The sequence below is a fragment of the Parasteatoda tepidariorum genome, chromosome 10, assembly GCF_982258835.1.
Source record: "Parasteatoda tepidariorum strain Cologne lab strain chromosome 10, Ptep-v5.0, whole genome shotgun sequence".
In the NCBI taxonomy this organism is placed as follows: Eukaryota; Metazoa; Arthropoda; class Arachnida; order Araneae; family Theridiidae; genus Parasteatoda; species Parasteatoda tepidariorum.
In genome coordinates this window covers 32102502-32125474 of record NC_141764.1, presented here as the reverse complement: position 1 = coordinate 32125474, position 22973 = coordinate 32102502, and the positions used below count along the sequence as shown (strand labels likewise).

Here is a 22973-nt window from a genome sequence, read left to right as displayed (position 1 = left end):
CTTGGACGTGCAAAGAGTTATGTAATTCCTGTTTTTAATATGATAGCCTAATTTAATCCAATATAGATATAGTTACCTTAATCATGATACCGATATGGAGCTTTTATTAAACAACCTTCCTCTGAAATCAGATAAAGTAACATGCTGGAATTGGAGCCTTATTTTGAAGCAGTAACGAAAGGTTTAATTAAAACAAAAACATTTATTTGAACATAAAATAAGCTAAAACATTTTGATAAGAAGCCTTATGCCTTGTATCTTGCTCTTGTATCTCCAGCCTAAGTCTCCTGTTATTATAAGTATATTAGTTCAATTATCGACCTTGTTATCTGATCAAATTCAGAAATAAAAGTTTAAAAAATCTAACAGTGGTCATCAAAGCATGATTCTTGAAGTAAAAATTAGATTCTTGAACGTGTTATGCAATATGATGGCCTAATTTAATCCAATATAGATATAGTTACCTTAATCATGATACCGATATGGAGCTTTAATTAAACATACTTCCTCTGAAATCAGATAAAGTAACATGCTGGAATTGGAGTCCTATTTTAAGCAGTAATGAAAGGTTTAATTAAACATAAAATAAATTAAAGCATTTTGAAAAGAAATTCAGTCATCCATCTTGTTATCATATTCACAAATATAAGTTTAAAAAATCTTACTATGGTCTTCAAAGTAAGACTCTTGAAGTAGAAATTAGATTCTTAAACATAACTAGAGTTGTGTATTTTCTGTTTTTAATATGATGGCATAATTTAATCCAATATAGATATAGTTGCCTTAATCATGATACCGATATGCAGCTTTGATTAAACAAACTTCCTCTGCAATCTGATAAAGTAACATGTTGAAATTGGTGCACTATTTCGAAGCAGTAATGAATCCGGAAATTCTCCACTCCCAACAACATCTAAAGAGCGTCAACTATTCCCGGAACAAATCCAGTTCCTGATTTATTATCCGGGAAAACTCATTGCCCCTCCCTTTAACGAACCTTCGCCACTTTCCGACTCCTGTTTCCCACTTTTGACCCCTTCTCTTACCCTCCCTCTCTAAAGCAATTCTCCCGTATTCAGCTCAAGTATTTTCTTCTCCTGATCCATTTATTCCCGAAACCCCCTTAAAGTTTGCAGCCCCTTTTTTACATACCCCCAAATCTCCTCCATTTCATGAAACCGTAAATACTTTCAAGAAAGTATTTTCTGACAAACTTCTAAAGAGAAGGGCGCGTGAATTAATAGTTACTTTTTTTAGCTTTTCAAGCGGTGGAAGAAGAAAAAAATCTTGTTTTTTAACTAAATGTATTTTTTTCCGGAGTTTGACCGTGGGAAATGAAAGAAATGAATGCTGGGAATGGAATAAAACATTAGGAATCTATCAAAAAATGCATTTGCATGAAAAAGAAAGCGAAAAGAAGGAAATTTAGGAAAGGAAGGGCGAATTTTCTGGCTCTTTGGCGTCTAAAAATAGTAAATGGTTAAAAGTAAGTGCTAATAGTTTCTATTCATGAGCGTTTGGATCGTCAGAATTTTGTCATTAACTTGTTTAAAAGCTTTTCCTCATGGAACTTAAACTTTAATAAATAATATGTATTACTTAACAAACAATGAATTATGATTTTGATACATTGTTTAATAATTGTATAACTTATATTGTTGCTTATTTGAAATTTTGAAACGTGGTGAATTAAAATGTCGTGTAAATTTTCTGCAATCATAATAAAATGCTACGTTAATCCATAGTATCATGATAACACAATACTGTGTTAAACGGATCTACTAAGTTTAATTTAACTCCATAAAGTTGCGACGAATTTGTAACAAAAGTTTAAAGTACTGATTTTGGTTAAATGACGAACTTTTTTTTCTATCAAATTGCTGTTGCCAAATTGAAATTAAACAAATTGTTTTATTTAAATAATAATAATTATAACAATAATGATTATCACGCACTGAATAGAAGTAAAGTTACACTAGACTTTTTCAAACATATGGTAAATACACACATCTTCATGATTTATATCAACATGATTCATTTATATCTACATCTTCATGATTTACAAGAATAATAATTAGTAACTTAATGAGAATTTTATAACTCTTATGTATTTCGTAAAATAGTAATTAAATTCTGTATATTAAAATTCCCATAAAAAGTTGAAACGCGTTTTTCTCTACACCATTATTCCATTTTTATTCAATTTTCTAACTGCCGTATATGGGGTTTGGCGGCATAAATTGGCTGACTGAATCGTGTGATTAATCATCATAGGGATGTTTTTTATTCTTTTTTAACCAAATGTTTATTAAATGCTAAAAAAAATTCCAAACTACTCAATCCTTGGTCGAGGATATTAATTTCTGTATCGTTAATATTTAGTCCAAACCATATTTATAAATTTCATTAATTGAACACAGAGAAGATCACAGAATGCAGAAAAATAATTAAAAATTATTTTAAAGCATTTAATTTCAATCTTCTTTATTTTTTTTCACGTGAGTACCAAAAATTAAATTGACTAGTAGTTGCAATCATTTAGAAATTAACAGTCAGGCTTTAAAAGAAATCCTCATGAAGTAGCATGATATATATTCGTTACAGTTTTTATCAGCAATTAGAAGTTATACCGTTATATCTATTATAAGTTATAATCTACACCGAAGAGCCATTACATTATGACCACCCTGCTAATAACATGTAGGACCACCTTTAGCCCTCAAAACTACTAGCACCCGCCGTGGCATTGATTCCACAAGGTGCTGATAGGTAGTTTGAGGTATCTGGTACCATTCCCTCACATTGCGAGGGGGCAGCGTGTGCAGCACGAATTTGGTTTTCTAAGTAGGACCACAAATGCTATATAGGATTAAGGTCAGGTGAATTTGGGGGCCAAGACATGACTTGAAAGTCACTGGAATGTTCCTCGAACCAATCCATGACGATTCGATCCTTATGACACGGTGGTTGGTATCCTGTTGGTAAACACCATCCCCCGTAGGAAAAACTGCTGCCATGAATGGGTGAACCTGGTCTGCAACTATGTTCAAGTAGCTTACAGACGTCAGGGATTGTTCTATGAGGATTATGGGTCCTAATGTGCCCCATGAAAACATTGCTCCTGCGCGAGAAGCCATGAAAACCTGGGTGAGCCCATTGTTATAGATGGAGGGTGATCATAATGTAATGGCTCTTCGGTGTATTTTCGTAATCATAATAACACCAACAAAATATGCCGCTATTTATAAACACGCTTAAGAACATTCTAGAATTGCATTTACTGGAAATTTTTGTAACGACCATTTCTCTTTGTTGACACTTCGAAAATTCTAGGAGCATTTAAAGCATAAAACCGGAAATTATCAAAATGAGAGAATAAGCTTACAGCTTGCATATAGAGATGAACTTAAGGTATTAAAATCGAAGTTAAAGTAAAAGTGCTTTATTAAGCACTTGGTAAAATAAAAGAGGTAGAGAGAGAGAATGCGTGATGAACAACATCACAAACGCAATACTTATTTCTTACTACACCTTATTATTAAAATGTTACTTTTAAGATACCAAATGTCAATGACAATGAATTCCCCTCTTATTAAGCTCATTTTGATTCTACATGAGTAAAAAATAAATAGACGTAGCGTTATTAAGAATAAAATCTAAATTAAGCAAAACGTCGGGAGATATTAGTAAACGCCTATGATTCAGTAATAATGGCATAAATGCCCAACAAGTGTTATTCAAGGTCCAAACTTCAAAATTTCTGAAGATTTGAAAGGCAAAAAGATGTCCAACCCTGACCTTTTGCAAAATATTCCAGGAGTTACCCGCGTAACGCCCTTAATAATGTTCATTATAATGTTCAATTCCTTCTATGCCGAGGCGGTTACTCCTTTTGCTTAACTCAATAAAACGTGCTCTAAATGTACTTGGAAGGCGTCTTGTAGAATGTTTGAAGACGAATCATCTTAAAGTGTCGCCCCAAACTCTTCCATCGTCATTTTGAATTCTTTCTTTGTTATTCAAACAATGGAACGGTGCTCCTGTTTGCTCAAACAAACCCCTCAACCCTTCCTCAGCAGACGATTATGCGGAAGTGGTGAAAGTTTTCCTTCCTTTGGGTTTTCTATGGAGTTCATCAAAACGGAAAAGTGAACGAAATTAAAGAGTTTTGTGTTTATATTAAGCGAAATTTTCGTTGCCAGATGCAACGGTGAAGAAGAAATTTCTAAGCAAACGATTTTTTTCTTTCTCGGTGTTATTATTATCTTAAATCGTGATTTTACTTCACGAACTCACCTGGTGGTTGTCCTTAGTTTTCCTTGAGTTGTTAAAAAGATGCATTGCTTCTTAATGGTGTTAAATTAGCATTTTTATTTCAACTGAATTTGTTTTAATGCGATTTTTGAACAGTGAGGAAAGCCTTCTTATTTATTTTATTTAGAGGGAAAAGATGTTTAGGAAACTGATTTTCATATTTATTATTTTTTATGGATTTCAAGATTATATGAATTTCGAGACAATATTTCTTTTAACGCTAAAAGGACTGAACACTGCAATATAACTAGAAAGACCGAGTACGCCACTTTAAACCCATACCAGATTGTTTTTTGGAGATCAATTAGGCATGCAAAATCTCAGTGTACGAGTATAATCATAACTAATTTAATAAAAAACACATTATAGACTTGATCATTTAAATTCTATTTTATTTTATTCGATATTGTTAACGAAAATATTTAATTAAACGGAACACTGACTTTTCCAAAGTGCGAATTATTAGTTTCTTAGATAAATGAATTTTCTTTTTCCTATAAATAATGATTCTAAATATGTTGAAATACTCTAGTTTTTTCTTAATAAAACTGGAGTACCTGTACCAAAGGGTACCTTGTACCCAAAGTTACCTGGATTTATGGAATACATACATGACAGAACACATGATTTATGGAATACCTACGTGACAGAACACATGATTTATGGAATACCTGGATTTATGGAAAACTACCTGGATTTATGGAATACCTACGTGACAAAACACATGATTTATGGAATACCTACATACAGAATACATGATTTATAGAATACCTAGATTTGTGGAAAACTACCTGGATTTATGGAAAACTACCTGGATTTATGGAATACCTACATACAGAATACATGAGGGGCCACTCTGGCCCCTCCCGTCATTCTTCTTGCTATAAGGTTCTAAACATACTTTTCTATAAGGCTAACACATCAATTATTAAATAAGAAATAAAATTGGCTCGAAAAAGTCAGAAATACTCAATATTTTCGGAAGGAAAGTAAGTTAAGTTATTTTTCGAATTACTAAGCAATAAAAAACGATCGGGGTACAATTGGTCCCATCCATCTTTCTAGTGGTAAGTGGAAAACGTTTAAATTTACATTGCTGCAATATTCGGAGGTAAAGAATGTCCTAAAAATGGTCTATGTTATGATTTGGGGGGGGGGATTATTGAAAGAATAGAAAGAAAGAAATTTCCAAAATTAGTTACAAAGTTCTTCAAGAGATGGCAATGCGGACTTGAAAAGTATAAAATAATATTTTCTTTAGCAGTCTTGCAGTTAACAGTCTTAACAGTTTAAAACTCTTGCTGAAATGTTTCAGTAGAAGTTTGTAAATTTTGTCTTCAAAATGCGCCACGTTGTTGCTTGCACAAATGGAGTTTTTTTCCACCTTAAAAAAAACCCCCAGAAAGTTCTATAGAAGTGCCGCTTTATAAAAAAAACTGTAAAACTATGTTTTTTCTTCAAGTTTTTAAGCTTTTTTCATGTTTTTTTCGAAATCAATTTTGATTTTAAAACTTGGTAAGAGTGTATTCTCTAGTTTATTTCTAAGCAGAAAGCAGCAAATCATTCATTACTATCAACTAACTTTTTTCTTTAATTGATTTTTCCTGCAGCCATTTATTTTTGGAACACTCTGTATTACGCTGAACACGTTAAATTTGTTCTTGAAATTATCACTGTTACTATATATATCCCATTGACTGACTCCATCGATTCGAGAAAAAAAGAAGAAATGATGATGTATGCCAACATGCATTAATTTACAATTTTAAAATCAATTTAAGAGTAAGACAGAGCGGTAAATCAACGAAAATTTCAGAGCACGAAACCAAGTCTGAACTTAATTGTAACCATTTGTTTATCATTCATTATACTTAATTGTAACCATTTGTGATCATTACCTAAATTTAATGAGACAAAACCTCTCAACTTAAGTGATGCAGGAGTTGCTACCAATCTAATAAAAAATTAACTTGTTGTTTACGTCACGTAACGTATTAAATTTTTCACGTGTTCTAGTAACCATAGCAGCAATAGAATAAGATAAAACATATTTAGGAATTTAGCAAAATTGAATATTTCAATGAATAATATTTATTGTGAAAAGTATTGTTTTCATTGTATCTTTGGGATGCCTTCTTGTAAAAAAATATGCCTTTTATTTGTAAGCTAGGCTATAATAAGACTAGATTTGTGTATCAAGATTAAATATTAAGCATGGCTAGCTGCCTGTTATTGATATTGACTGCCTATTATGATATCGCACCCCGGCAAGAAAAGTGACACAAGTAAAAAAACAGCAATTTTGTGGTTATGTCAATAAAAAATATGTATGAAGTGCCCCATCAAGCTCAAAAAGTGTCACATCTCTAACTCACAATTTATCCAGCGGAGGGCAGTTGTGTCAGTTTTGTGTCGAATTCAGAATAAGAGTTATAGTATTCTTTAAGTTGATTTTTCTCAAATACTGCATTTCAGAGTTATGACACTTTTCTTGCCGCGGTGCGATATACTAGATATTATGATATGCTAGGTGCTAGCTGATTATTATGATATACTAGATATTGACATTGTAAAGAACGGTATTGTGCCTTTGAAATTATTCAATACAGTGCAATAATTATTTCTAAATTAAACAATATTTGTTTTATACTCTTTTTCGTTCTTTAAGTGTTTTCATTGAAATTTATTATTAAAATTAGCAGTCAATATGCATAAGTGATTGTAAAGAATATCTGTAGCTTAATACTATAATATTAAAAGTTTTAATTTCTCCTGAGATTTTTTAAAGCTAAATTGAAAGTGAAGAATTTATACTTTTTTAAAGTGATAAATCATAGTTTATATTTTAAAACACATATCCATTCATATAATAACGAGAAATATTGACAAAGCACAGCAGATAGCTTCAATTATTATTTACATAGAGGGCGTTACCAACCTACCAAGAGCAACTTAGCTTTTGTGTCAGTATACAGTATATTAAGACAACTTTTATCGTAATAATTAAGTTACTGATCTAAATCATCCTTGATCAAACAAAACATAGGTGCTGTTTCTACCTTTTAAATCTGGTTTTCGAATTACTTATTCATAACCAGAGAGCCAGTAAAACGCAAAACAAAACACTAAAACCATTCAGACGACATGAAGCGCCTATTAAATAAGTCGTTCAATTCTATCTCGTATCGATTATGCAACGCCTTTTCAACTTTACAAACATATTGTTGAATTCATTACTTTAAATTTAATTGCATTAAATTCTTGAAACGAAACGTAATGTATCAAGCGTAATTTTTACATGAAGCAACATTGCTTTTGTGACAGTTTATTGAAACAACTTTTAACGTAACAATTAAGTTACTGATCTAGTTCAGCCTTGATCAAACAAAACATGGGTGCTGTTTCTACATTTTAAATCTGTTATTAGAATTACTTATTCAAAACGAGATTATTATACGCAATATAAAGCACTAAAACTATTCAGATGGCATGAATCATCTAATTAAATAATTCATTCAATTCAATTTAGTATCGATTATTCAACGCGTTTTCAACTTTAACAATCATATGGTTAAATTCATTACTTTAAATTTAAATACGTTAAACTCTTTAAACGAAATGTAATTATGCATCAAGCAGAAAAAGTGCACATAAATTATTAACCTGATGGAAGGAACTGGTGAAAGATAACTTAAAACAAATGACTAACTATTCTTTTCCTGCTGAAGACAATGGTGAGAATCGCGAGTTATTTATAGTTAAAGGTTAAACAGTGCCAACAGCTAATTAAACAATTTGTCCGCTCTTTTCTTCCATCTTTTTATTATTCAAAACATGATTTGACTACGTGATACGGAATTATAAAGATAAGAATCGTTTCTTTTTTGTCTGAGTTGTAGAGAAAAACCATTCTAGTAAAATATTTTACACCAGGTGGCGCTACAATTGATAAATAGCCATTCAACACTTCACACCCTGAGGAGCATGAGGGAAAAAATGTGACACACGACCTTGACATTGGTGTATAATAACATGTCGCAATGATTAAAGTTAGGTGCGCAATTCATTTCTATCACCTGTAATAACATAGTTGAGAAAGTAGTCTTTTTGTATGTTTCAGTTCTTATGTTTCTTAGGTATTGTTACAAAGTGGCCTTAGTGTTAAATGCCATTCATTTAAATATTAATAATCGTTATTACTAAAATCTAAATATTTTATCTTTTTTATTTAGAGGGATATTTTTTTTTATAGTTCATGGAAAATTTAATAAATTGGGAGGATTTTATTTATTTTAATCGTATTAGTAATTTTTTCTTCAATTAGAGTCCTTTTAAAATTTGAATTTTTTATAAAAAGAAAAGGAAATTTTCCCTTTTTAAACTGAAAATTCCCCATGAAGTAAACCATTGATTTTCATCTTGCGATTCTGTATAGGCTTTTGAGTGGTAAATTTTGTAGTATTGTGATCTGTCATGTTTTTTAAAGAAATTAATTTTTGGCATTATTGCAACGTTAAAAAAAAATCATACAAAAAATTTTGCTACTATTTAAATAGATTCCGGTTTTTTCTAAAAAGTTTAAGTAAGGGTTAGTTTAACGTAAAAACAAAAGCTTCATAAAAAGTCTGTATGATAGTCATAATTTAGTAATAATGTATTGAACGCCATATGTGTTGAGCTTTGAACAATTTCCGAAGAAAGATACTTTTAAATCATGAACAAATCTTTTAATTCTTTTCTTTTTCAATGTAAATAAAAAAATAAATAAAAGTAACATATTTTTAAGCATTTTCTGATGCTTTTCTATTCATTTTAAATCTTATTTCTGTATTGAGAAAAAAATATGATTAAAACAATCGATGTATGGTAGAATTCATCGTATTTCTGGCTCTACAAGCACACCAAAAAGCTGGGTAATGTTTTTTTAAATGTAGAATTTACAATAAAATATGGTTTTTATGATATGAGAAAAATTTTGTAATTTTATCATGATGCCTTACAGCTTGGCATAAAAATCATTCATTCAACTAAATTCATTTCTCGGTTTTTTTACTAAATCTGTTATAATAAAAATTATTATTCGAAAACCAGAAATTCTGGTGAACTGTTACCATACGAACGAAAAAATTACCAATAGAATGGCTTAAACACCGCATCTATTGATTTTATTAACCAGAATTATGGGTATTTTTTATTACCAGAAATTTCATTACCATACAGTACGGTAATTTTACCATTTTTTCTTCATGTGGTAATATTGCATATTTGTTATTTAACAAACTACCTGATTTAACGAGCAAATTGCATAAACCACTACGTTTTAATTAATATAAGCAAAATTAACTGATATTCAATTCGTTATCTTACTATGATCTGTACAATATTTGTTTAAACAAGAAACTTTCAAAAACAAATTGTGTGGTGAATAAAAAGTTCTTACAATTGCTATACATTCAGTATTTCTAAGGTATTAACACTATAATTATCGAAAGCAAATAAAAATTTGTAATTTTGGATTGTGAAGTATTTTTTCAAACTTGTTATCACTTTTAATTACTATAGAATATTTTCTAAAATTTTTTTTAAAACTTTTCAATGGATTTGAAGACATTTCTTACTTAAATAATGAATAAATTTTTACCTCTAACTTTAACGTCGTTTAAAAATATTACAAAACATTAATATACATTAAACCTTTAAAATACGTATAGTAAAACATTTATAATAAAATTCTAAATTCTCTGAATAAACCAACAAGTATGTCAATGTTGATTCCCTAGAAAGGCTGAATTACATGGCGTTTGTATATCACGAGCGTAATTTTTAACAAAATTGAATAAAAATAAAACTTTTATAATTCTATAAAATGTTTTAAATTTTGTTATAGTGAGCAAGTGAGAGGAAATTATATGTTATTTTAATAAATATGTTTCTTTAATAAAAAGTTTAAGATTTATTGAAGATATATTTCAAAGCATAACTTAGGAATTATGGGTATCTAATTTCTTTATAAAAATAAGAAAAAGTATTTTTCAAATGAAAAATTAATAAAAAACACATATTTCGGGGTCATCGCGTACCGAAAATAGCTGATATGGATTAATGCAGCCTCTTAGTCTCGTATTCAACATACCTACAATGATTGATTTATGCGTCCTGATCTACTTTGAATAGGAAAAAAAAAAGAAAAGAAAATGGAGAACAGTGTTAATTTTACTATTAAAGACGACTAATACTTTTATAGAAGTCATGTTTCAAATAAAAATAGTGCTTGGAGTCCCTCCGCGCGGAAGAAATGAAACTTCATAATGGGGAAATGAAAATTGGAAGGGGTAGAAATAGATTTTTAGTGAAATCATATTGTTTCTTTAAGACAAACTTTATTAACATTGCTTACAATTCACAATTGATCGCATCTTTTAATTATCATTTTCGAGTGGAGAAATATCCAAATCTATAACATTTACAATGGGATTATGATAACTAAAGTAAGATACGAAATGTTTGAGTTCTATTTTTTCAATATTTCATGCAAAAACTGCATCAATGGTGGTAGTTCCCCCTTTGGTTGTTGGATCATTCCTACCATTTATCATTTCCAATCCGAATTTGTCTTTAAGGAAGGTTAATAATGTTTCAGCTTCAGGTAACGAGAAATTCACATTAAAATCTCCTGCAAGGATCACAGGCAAGCGTTACCATGGTAGCGTTAAACGTTTAACGCAACCTTGTTGGAAGTCGCATTAGAAGTTTCACTTCAATAATTTAATAATTACGAGTTTATAATTACATGGTAAAAAATGAAAAGAAGTATTTACGAAACGTGAAATTAACAAAAACATATTTCGGGGTCGTCACATACCATACATGGCTGAATATATGGTTGGCTAACTTACGAGCAAATCTGACCCTCTGGTCACGTGTTTTAACATACTTACCTTAAACAATGGAATAATGAATCCTGATCTACTTTCAATTGAAAAACAATGTTTATTTCATTCCTAAATATATCTAATAGTTTTATTGAAGATTGAAGACACATGTTTCATAGAATAATTTAAAAATTATGAGTTCTTAGTAAAGAGGAACAAATATATACTTAATGTGAAATCAAAAAAAAAGGAAAAACTTTTTTCAGAACTATCGTTTACCATAAATCGCTGACTATAGTTGACTGACCGGCAAGCTAAATGTGGCCTGCGGGTCTTATGTTTAATATGTCTACTCTAAACAATGATGGAATAAAGAATCCTGATCTACTATAAACCGAAAAAAAAATGGTAATTTCGCTTTTGAATATGATTAATAGTTCCTACTCGTAAAATAATGCTCTCATAAATTATTATGAAAACGCAATTTTGTTAATTGTCATACACACCTGTATAAATCACAGAACGTTAATTTACAGTTAGAATGTATCAAAAATCACTCAGTAATGTCAACTATTTTATGCATAGCGCTGTGATGAATTTACATTTAAATAGAATGACTGTCGAGATCTGACCCTGCATTATTTAATTAATCAATTCTGAAATTTATTCAGGCGAGTGAGTTTTAAGTTCTAGCTTCCTATTTAATTTCGTTGGAAACTGATTCCTGATAACATTTCAGTTAATTGTAATTTGTGATAAGCCTGCAGGTATTTTGAATATTCCAGCTGGGTATTTTATAACCTTTTTCGTAATCATGAATAAATTTCATTAATCATTTCAACTTACTGTTAATAATAGGCGCTTTTGTAGTTGTCAACAAGATTAAATGGATTCTTTTGACACGCTTTTTTGTTATATTCTTAATAGTTAGTTTTATTTTAAAAAGTGGTGAAATTTTAATTTCTAGTTCTCTGAAAATTATGACAGCAAAAGACACCCAAAAATTAATAGTAAATCTAAACACTTTATGTCGAGAAATTTTTAAACTATTAAAGTTTTTTAACTTAAAACCGTCATTGACAAATGAAATATTTTTTTTTAAATGCATAATTATTCCTTTTGAGATTTATCATTATATTTGTATGATGGATTAAAGATGGATAAAGTTGTAAGTCAGTAAGTAAAATGACACAAATTTCATAAAAAAACAAGTGTTCAACTAAATGGTTTGTTTATTAATTTGGTGAATGGTGCCTATACGTACCATTTTATTACTTAAATAAAATAAAAATTTTTATACAAGAAATTTTTTTGTGTTCTAATTAATGTAAAGTAGGCATATTTCAATGAAAATAATACCACATTTGATTAAATTTATATGTCTAAATTGGGTTAAAACAGAGATTATTATTAATTATTCGAAGCTATTTTTTAAAATAAAATTTTTTTTAAAAAACCAAATGTTAAAAACTAAATGTTAAAAATCAAATATTACATAACTGTCGAGAAATGACCCTACATTATTTAATAAATTAATTGTGACATTTATTTGAACGAGTGCATTTTAAGATCTCGCTTCCTATTTAATTTTGTTAAAAACTGATTTTCGATAACATTTCAATTAATTGTACTTAGTGTTAAGCGAGCAGATATTTTGAATATTACAGAGGTGTGTTTTATAACCTTTTCGTAATAGATCCTATTTGATTCATTATGATTAAATTCATTCATCATTTAGACTTACTGATTATAATAGGTGTTGGTAGTTGTAAAAAAAAATTGAATGCATTCTTTTTACATGTTTTTTGTTTATTCTTGGTAGCTAATTTTGTTTTAAAAAATGGTAATTTTGCATCTAATTTTCTGCAATTTCTGAAAATTCAGAGGGTAAAAATGCAAATAATAATTAAAAATCAATAAATGAGAACACTGTAAAAAGTTACGAATCAAATTGCGGTAAAAAAGTACTGGCATCCTGAGTACCATTTTACCTTAAAATCCATTTTTACCGGAGCATGTTACGAAGCAAAAAATCTGATACACCGTAATTTTTACAGAAATAAATACAGTAAAATCACTGAATTACTCTAATTCAATAAACATTACTGTAAAAATTACGGTATAATATTTTACGATAAAAATGGATTTTACCGTGAAATGAATTTTACGGGTGAGGCTCCCAAAGTATCGATATCAAACCGTAATTTGATCCAGAATTTTTTACCGTGTAGAATCACTCTAGAATTGAAAGAATCGCGTGTATGCGTGAAATACGAATTAATATTTTAAAAAAAGAATTTTTATTATAATTAAATATTTAAAAATAATATTTAAACAAAAATCTGTATTAAAACAACAATTATAATTAATAATTAAAAATATTTCTTAAAATAAAAATGAAAACATTAAAAAAGAAAACAGTAAATAAATTGTTTTTGAATTTCTATTTAAATTGAAATTTCAGAATTTCAGAGAAATTACAGAACAGAATACATCTAAAATTATTATTTTTAACCGAGGCATTATTTTTCAATGAGGCTGAGTAGCACATACTATTTTTCTTTTGAACATTTAAGTTATTTTGAAACATAAAAATTGATCTACCTAAATCAATACATGAAATAAACAAAAGCGTACAATTGATTCCAAATGTTTTGTAGAAGTTGTTTTTTTTTTTTTTTTGCACGAAAAAGATTTGATGCATATTTTTAACTGAAACATAACCGTCGTTATTCGTTAATATCATCGTCGTCGGTATTCGTAAACATAATCATTTATTTTTTAATACCTTATTGAATATTTTCGAATTTCGTATTGCGTTCAAATTTCCCATTATAAGGAAGTTTATTTTTAGTTGATAATACAAGCTCAAATTATGAGTGTTGACAATGAGTGAAAATGTTTTGAAAATATACTAAAAAATAAATTGTTTGAGAACAAGTTTTTATGATTCTTCTATAAAATAAAAAGTAATTTTACTAAAATTTCCAAATTTAACAAATAATATTTTTACTTCTGCAAACTTTATACTTTTTAAAATTTTTAACAGAATCATTAATCATTAATTTTATACAAAAATACAAATTTTACTTTGAAAACAATTGTATTCAGAAAATATAATAAAAAGTTAATTGTTTAAAAACAAGTCTCGAATATCTTCCACAAATACTTCGACTAAGTTATTTCTTAATTTAAACATTAAATATTTTTAATTCATTTTTTGACGTTTATATTGTTTAAAATTTTCAATAAAATCATTAACCTGATAGTGAAACATGAACTTAAAATTGATAAAAGAAAATATCTTTTGAAAATATAATAAAAGCAAATCGTTTTAGTCGGAAAAAATCGTTTTGCTTTTCTCATCTTATTTTCAGTATTTCAAATCCTTATATTTTCTCCCATTTCTAAAATATCGTTTGCTTTCTACACGACGCATTCCATGGAATTCGTTATCTTCTTTTTTAGCGTCATATTTTTCCAACCTGTGTTCTTTCGGTTACTGTAAAATAAAATATATCTTTATACGTTTTTCGTCGAAATGCATGCCTGTTCTATGACATTTTGACGTGCCCTTCACGACTGCGGGCCATAAATGTCATCACCTCCCAGTAAAAATATGTAGTACGGTGGCGCATCTATTGCTGCGGGCCGGAGAAATTTTGTCAGAAATCAGTCAAGTGTAAAATCGTAGCATCAGGTATTGTTTTGATAGAATTTAGAAATATATTTTGAAAAAATATATTAGTATGAAGAATTCCAAAAAATATTTGTTCATTCCATTGCGCCGCGAGGAAATTTATATTATGAATAACAAATTTATTTTAGATTAATCCCATTGTAGCTTCAATATTTTTAATCGAATCAACTAATACTTATTAAGAATAAACGTCTTATAGTGCATTAAGATAACATTAAGATTCATCTTTTAAGAAAAGAAAAATTATGTTTCCTTGCTATTCGATTTTTTAAGAAAGAGACACGAATCTCAATTTTAGGGAAGAAATAAAGGTAAATTTTTATTTGTGCACATTTATGGGCTAATTGGATCATCAAGCACTTAACAAACCTCGCCCTAATTTTCCGAAGCATTAAACTAATTGAAAATGTCCGTTTTCTAATCAGCCTAACACTGCTTGAAGCAATGAGCCTAGATGCTTCGTGGCGAATACGAAAAAAAGTCATACATTGCTATATTGAAGTGATTCATTTCAAGTAGCTTGAAATGATCCTAAGCGAATATTTTCAGGCTAGTTAAAATAATATCATTCATTGTTCAATTAATCTGATTATCATTCATAATACGATGCTCATAGCGATAAGACTAAACAAAGTTAGGCTGATTGAGTAAATCTATGTATTTTTTATTCTTATTTTCTAGTTGTCATATATTATAATGTCAAAATAGTTTTACATATTTTTTTTAAACTTGCAAAAAGTAGTTTTACTCAGTGCAATAAAATCTGGAGTTAATTTATTTTTCAATCAATTTATCTAAAATCTATTCTTATGAATAAAAAATATTATTAAAACAAAAAACAATGGTCGCAATTAATTATTTAAAAGCATTTTTTAGAATAAAATTATATTAAGTCAAAAAAAAATATTTAATTGAGTATTTTTAAATTTTTATTAAAAAATAAAAATAAATACAGAATATTATTTGCACTGCATTTATTCGATAAAGATGATTTTTTTTAAAAAACCGAACCATTGGTTTTTAAAAAAAGAAGAGTGCAACATACCATTATTCTTCTCTAGAGAGAAACATCAACAAATATGCTCATAAATTTTCTATTTAAAATTGGATATTTTAACTATATTTTGGAATGACTTAATATTCTATACTTTTTTTTTCTTCCTGAAAATATTATGCCCTTAAACTTAAAAATTACCGTATTTTCGGAATGACATTTAGAGTGAAACTATAGAATAAGAGATTCAGTTATAACCCATTCAAAGCGTTGCTATAAACAGTGCATATAATTCTTTGGAACAGATAAAAGGTCGAATCCTTATATTTATTATTTCACTTGACCGTTTTCAGAAAACAAGGAAAACTAGACCTTTTCAAAAACAGGTTGCAAGGCTGAAAAAACCCTCCCATAAACTCATATATTCTTTCTTGGAATAGGGTAGGGCAAGAAATTCATAGCTCAATCGAACATTCGGCTTCCTCTAAAAACCTCTCTCTCTAGGAATCCTTATCAACCCTACCCTGCAAACTTTTTTTTTTTATCACTCATACAACTGTAATCATTCCTCGCATATTTTCAATAGAGGAATCCTTATAGAGGGAAAGGAGTGTATGGGAGGGACTGTGGGGGTGAGAATCCCTACTATGTCTAGGACATACCTGTTTTTATTCTGTTTCCGTTCTTTTTTCTTTCTTTTTTTTACAAGTCTGCGGAAAGAAATGCGGAAGAATTTGCAGAGGAAAAAAAAAATCAAAATACAGTAAAATAAATACAACAATTTGGGTTTTAGTGCCATGACTCACGTTACAGTTTTGTCTTCTATGCCTTTTACTTTATCGATATTTACTATTAAAATAGTAAACAAAAGAAAAAAAATACTGCAATAAATTGTATAAAAGATTATTCTCCAATTGAACGATGTTTTTTTTAATTAGTACTTGTTGATTTACCACATAACTTTTAAAAACACTTCACACAGAAAAAAAAATTTCTGGTCAAATTATCGTACTATAAGGTAATGACATTTCCGGCAACAAAAAAAAAAAAAAAAAAAAAAAAATGAGACTTTGGTAAATAAAACCAAAATATATGGTATTTAAACCTTTTGTTTGGTAACTTTTCCGTTCATATGGTTCTGGTTTTCAAAATTGCAGTTCGTGTTACCATTCATTTAGTAAGTAATTAAAAACTGAAAAGTAAATGTAACTGAATAAATAGTTTTTATGCCATAGTTTAAGGTAACATGATAAAATTACCGCATTTCATCGCGTTTATCAAATTTTATCACGTATTATAAAAATATATTTTATTGTTTATTTTACTAAAATCATTAACAAGGCAGTTCGTCTCTATCGTGCTTTTTGATGTTCAAAGAGACGCAGAAATACGGCAATTTTTAACGTAATATGGTAGCTTTAACCGCAAATTTTTTCTCAGTGTATATTAAAATTCGTAATTGAAAGCAGTTTTTTTTTTCTGACTGAAATATGAAACTTGTTTCATAAAATGTTGCAAATTTATGAAACAAGTTTCATAAATTTACAACACCAAATATATTTTATTAGGCCATAACTATTTTCTCGCTCTGTCATTCCTTATAAATATAACGAACGCTGCATTTGACTTTCACACTTTTTTCCCCAAAACAGCTGACAAAATAATGTTTTTTTCTTCTGAAATAAAACGATGTAATGCATGTTTTAGAAGTCAATTTCGCAAATTTGAACATAAGCTTTTGTGACATGAACAGTTTCTCAGTGTGACATTGTTTCAAATGGCACTCTTCATATCGTATTTAAGTAATAACATTTAACAAATTAGAATGAAAATTTTTTTTATTGAAATGATACAACGGACGTTCTATAGTTCAATTTCATATATTTACGGTGAAATATATGATTTTAGGCCATAAACGGTTTTTCAGTTTGTTATTCTATAATTGTTTGTTATTCTGGTAGTTTTACCCTATTTTTTTTCTCAATGTATATAAACCACCTTAACTCACCCTCTGGTCTGGACTGCAGACCTTTTTTTATGGTGGTTAGAGCATCCTGTTACAGTCATGGAGGTCCTTGGTTCGATTCCAGCCGACAGGCTACGAACACTTTTCCCGCACACTTTCTCACTCCTATGCGGGTTAAATATGAATAGCAAGTGTTTTTCCAAAAACATATATTTAAAAAAAATATTTCTTCAAAAATATATGTTTTTTTTTCTCTCTCTCTGGTATTGTAACTATATAATGTACGTTTTATAAAAACGATTTCATTCATTTGTATCTTGAAACAAATTGAGTTGGAGTTGAAACTGTTATATGGATACTAATGAAAACTATCAGTTGACTATTTCTTCTCTATACCTATGAGTTTCTTTTCAGCTAAAATATGTTATTTTATTAAACGTTAGGGGAGGTTTCGTAGGAAGGTCGTAGGAAGGTCGAAGCCCTGTCATAATAAATTGTAAATTAGAAGAAGTAAATTGTAAATTAGACTCATATTTGATGGAAAACCCTTAAGGTGATTAACACAACCGCTATTATTAAATCAATATAGTTAAAAAAAAAACTAAAAAGTAGAAAAAAATAATAGTAAAAATACAACAAACAGTATATAAAATAAACAAGCTATTTTATACATTAATAGAAGTAGAAATATCACATTTTATTAAAATAATGAACTTACTAAAAAGCTAGTTATACAAACATCATTATCTGAATATAATACACCATTTAATTAAAAACAAGAACACCATTAGTTAGAAAGTTTGAACGTTTTGTTTAAAAGGTTAATATGTTGTTAAATTTGAAATACTAATAACAATGTTGTTTTTGATGAAACAAATACATTATTCGGCTGATTTTTAAAGCTGTTTAGTAAAGAAAAAGTGTACATATATTTTGTGTATCGACATCAAACGTGAGTAAAAAAATTTGGCTTTGCTTTAGTAGAATATATATATATATAAAAAAAAAAAAAAAAAAAAAAAAAACGTTTTGTTCTACAAATTTCTCTTGTGGATTTAGTAAAATAAAAACTTAAACAATTATTTGCCCTATGAAGATTTTTTCGCTTCTTTTTTACCATTTTAATTTACAATTAGATTTAGCCTAAGAAGTAAAAGTATGATGTATGAACAATTTTAATGAAATGTTTTAAATTTTTTGCGTGCGTTTATTTCATTTGAAAGTTGTAAGGAAATCAATGTTGTTACTTGTTATTCTATATAGAGAGAAAGAAAATGGTGGTTAAATAAGAATGAATGAATTGAATTATAATGTATTGATCAGCAATACGAGTAAAATTTAAAATATCAATACATTTCGTTTAATTTTAAACTTTTTTTTCCCTTCCAACTATGGTTGTTGTTTCAGATGATGGTTAGTTTCACAATTGATCACGATTAAAAAAAAATATACAATACATAAAAGTCCAATATATCCTTGGGATTTAATTTTATACATCGATAAACTGCGAGTATAGGGGAGAGTGGGATCAATTGTAAAATTTTTTACTTAACTATTTTTAACTAACAAAAAATCCAATATATGATTAGTATTAATTGACAGACGAGTAAAGTAGACTATCCTCTACTGGAAAAAAAAGTAAATACCTTATTTTAAATTTTATTATATTAGTTATTAACAATTTTTGACAGTCGTCCGCTTGTTACAATTGTCCCCACTTACGGGGTCAATTGTAACAGTTCATAAATTCAACTAAAACATAGTTAATTATACATATTATCATAGTTTTGATATATTTTTTTATTGATCAAAATAGTAGTGATATTTTAGGAGTAAAAATAATAATGAGCAGAGACCTAAAGGGTTAAACTTTTAACTTTAAGGGGTTAAAAATTTTAATTTATGCTGCGAAAGGTGACAAATAAAATAATGCACATGCAACATAATAAAAATGATATAGGAAACTATTGATGGTTCTTAAAGGGTTAAGTAATGGTTTGTAAACATAAGATTATTTATTTTCAGCTGTTACAATCGTCCCTTTTCTTATTGTTACAATTGTCCCCAATACGCCATTTCAGCTTCATTTGTTAAAAACAATGCTAGTTAATTAACAAAACTAATCTTTTTCTTTTTGAAATGTTAATTAAGGTGTCCATTTACATATTCGGTTAATAATTTTTATTTGTTTGAACAAAATTACTTTGTTACAATATAATATTCTAATATCAAAAAAAGTACTTACGTAGCGTAAAAATATCTTTTGTGATGTAACTCTTTCAAAAGTACATAAAAATGGTTGCCAGCAGCGGTGTACATGTAGATTTATTAAATACACCTTGTGCGCCACCTAGGAACCAAATCTAGAATCCGACACTCGAAATTTTTGCTCTGTTAAAATCGTACCGTGTTACAATTGACCCCACTCTCCCCTACTGTAAAAAATTCCGGATCAATTTATGGTAAAACGTACCTACAATCAGCGTGCCGATAATTTTTACTGTAAAATCCTTTTTTACAGTGAAATTTTACGGAATGAAAAATCTGATATACCATAATGTTTACAGTAATATTTCACTAATTTTTACTGTAATATTCACAGTCACTGTGGTTAAATAATAGTTACTTTAAAATATACAGCATAAAATTTTGTGGTAAAAATAGATTTTACTGTAAAATTAATTTTACAGATGATGCACCCAGGATGTCGGAACTTTTTACAGTAATTTTATCGATGTTTTTTTACAGTGTACAAACATCATATTCTTAATAAAATGAAGGAATTATGAATTTGGTTAAAACTAATTATTCCCTGTTCCTTAATGCATTTGAAAGAAATTAAAAATGAATTTAAAAGTTGAATATAATTTAATAAAGAAAAGCCCGCGTTTAGTAAGAAATTTCAAAAGTTTTTTTAAACAAACTAATATAAAAACCAGTTTGTTGCAAATTTTAAGTACTATGCATCAAAATTGTTATTTTTTTAAAATTTTTTTTATAAAACAAATAGATTGAGGGTCTGAGTTTAAAAGTTGTTTGAAAAGCTTACTTTAAAATACATTTTAAATTCAAGGTAGTCTTTCGGACAACGAAAATGAAGTATAAATTGATTATCCATCGTACAAATAAATGAAACTACTAAGAAATACATTGATAGTTCGTATTGAAATATCGCACAATTTAATAACACGATTTATATGAAGTTTTATAATTTATTATGATCAGCAAAGAATTATGAATCTAAACATTACATAGAAGCATCGAGTACTCTTAAAAATATAATATTTTATTATTATTAAATTAAATATTATTTTGTTTACATAGAAATAAAAAGATTTGTTTTCTTGATAGCTATGCTTGAATTATCCATAGAAAAATGTGCAAAGTCAAAAAAGCTTTATCTACTTTTTTTCTTATTTTAATCGTTAAAATGTTTAAACTTTAATTTTAAACTAATTCTTCGATTGGTTCAATATTTACACAAACTAATCATGATTTAAAAATAAAATATATACTGTTTTCTTTAAATTTATCATTTTTAAATTATAATAATAAAAAATCCTTCTGGTTTCTTTTATAAGATTTCAATCATAGCATTTAATGTTTTCTTAAAATATCCATTAGCACAATGATATCAAGCTGACATCTTAAATTATTTTAAAAGAAATATTCTATTTTTATTGAAGTAATTTACAGTTCCCTCTCTTTTTTTTTATTACCTTTAATTACTTGAACTTTTTATTACACTAATAAAATTAAACACTGTTATAATTAAAATAAAGCAACGTGTTATGCACTGAAAAATTTGTACGAATGTTTTCCCGCCTTGCTCATTAGGCCTGACTAAAGCAAAACAATGTCACGCCATTCATAGATTGTTTTTTTTATAATTATAATTAAATTCTAACAAAATTTTATGAATATTGTTTTCAATCACTTTAATTATATGGAAAGGTTTGCATAGATTGCTAGATAAAATTGTTAACAGGAACCAATTCTAAAAAGATAAACTTTTTCAATTTATTTTTTAATATTTAAAATAATGTACTATTTACAATACATGATACTTGAATATAAATGTAATATTAATTACTCATACATTAGTTTCATACATTATACATACAATGATATAATGAGAAACAATGCCTTCATGTCTGCATAATGTTTGCATTGATTGATTGTTTTTTATAATAATCAACTTTTTGCTTTTGTTTACAATTTTTGCTGTAAACATAAGCAATGTAAACCACAACTAAGGTGAAAAGAATAAAAAAGAATATGAGTGAACTAGAAATAAAAATTCAAAACACGTTTGAAAATTTACATCATATTAAAAAAAAAAAATCAAAGAAGAAAAAATGAGAGAACAGAACGCTATAGTTGAATCAAGTTGCTGTTCCGTGTTCGTAACTCCAAAAGTCGTAAAACTCAAAACATTACCTGGTCCCCTCCCTCATACACCTGTCACAGCATTCCAGTGACGTCACATGTCACATGATAATACACCTTAGCAACGCCGACGACGCCGCGCGAAACGGTGGAACCATTCATTCTTCAAAATGGCGGCATTCGAGCAGGTTTCTCGTCTGCTCTAAAACTTGATACATAGTGAAATTGTGTTAAAAAAAATACTTCCCAACCTTGGATTATAAATTTTTTTACTGAGGATTACACACAAGAACATGGTGTTGGTAAGTGTTTAAGCATTTCACCTTATCGCAACTGTCACTTCTGTGATTTTTTTATTATTCGATTCCGTCAACTTACGAAGTTTTGTTTTGGCTCTTTCTTACTTTAAAAAGGGGGAAAAAGTTACGTATGTCCCGCGCAAGGTAGTCTGGGAAGGAATCTGACAGGTTGTTTTGTTGGTCGGGCCCGCAGTACGGCCAACTAAAGGGGGTTAGAGGCGGAACTTCTTGAATCATTTGTTTTTAAATGCTATGTATCGTCTGTTTTTCTTTACAATTATTCATTGTTAAAAGCACACAAAGTAACAAAATTATTAGCCCAAACCTTTCGTTGAAAATTAAATAATTTTTCTCTATCCTATGTAATGGGATTCAGTTTAGTTTGTTTTGAATTTGAAATAATATTGAAATTGAACACCTAAATATTCTTAAATAGAAT

At 28.5% G+C, this 22973-nt stretch overlaps 1 protein-coding gene across 6 annotated transcripts in view; it reads left to right on the top strand.

Moving 5' to 3' along the window:
- The window catches only part of LOC107455064 (apoptosis-stimulating of p53 protein 1), a 470765-nt gene that overhangs the window by 313400 nt on the left and 134392 nt on the right, over positions 1-22973 (top strand). For 2 of the 6 annotated variants that reach the window (XM_071184509.2, XM_016072476.5), the window contains exon 1: positions 22388-22537. The exons of the other annotated variants lie outside the window; for them this stretch is intronic. In XM_071184509.2, the coding sequence (XP_071040610.1) occupies positions 22529-22537 (9 nt within the window). In that variant the 5' untranslated portion in view covers positions 22388-22528. Of the gene's footprint in view, positions 1-22387; positions 22538-22973 lie in introns of those variants that run through there. 6 annotated transcript variants of the gene reach the window in all.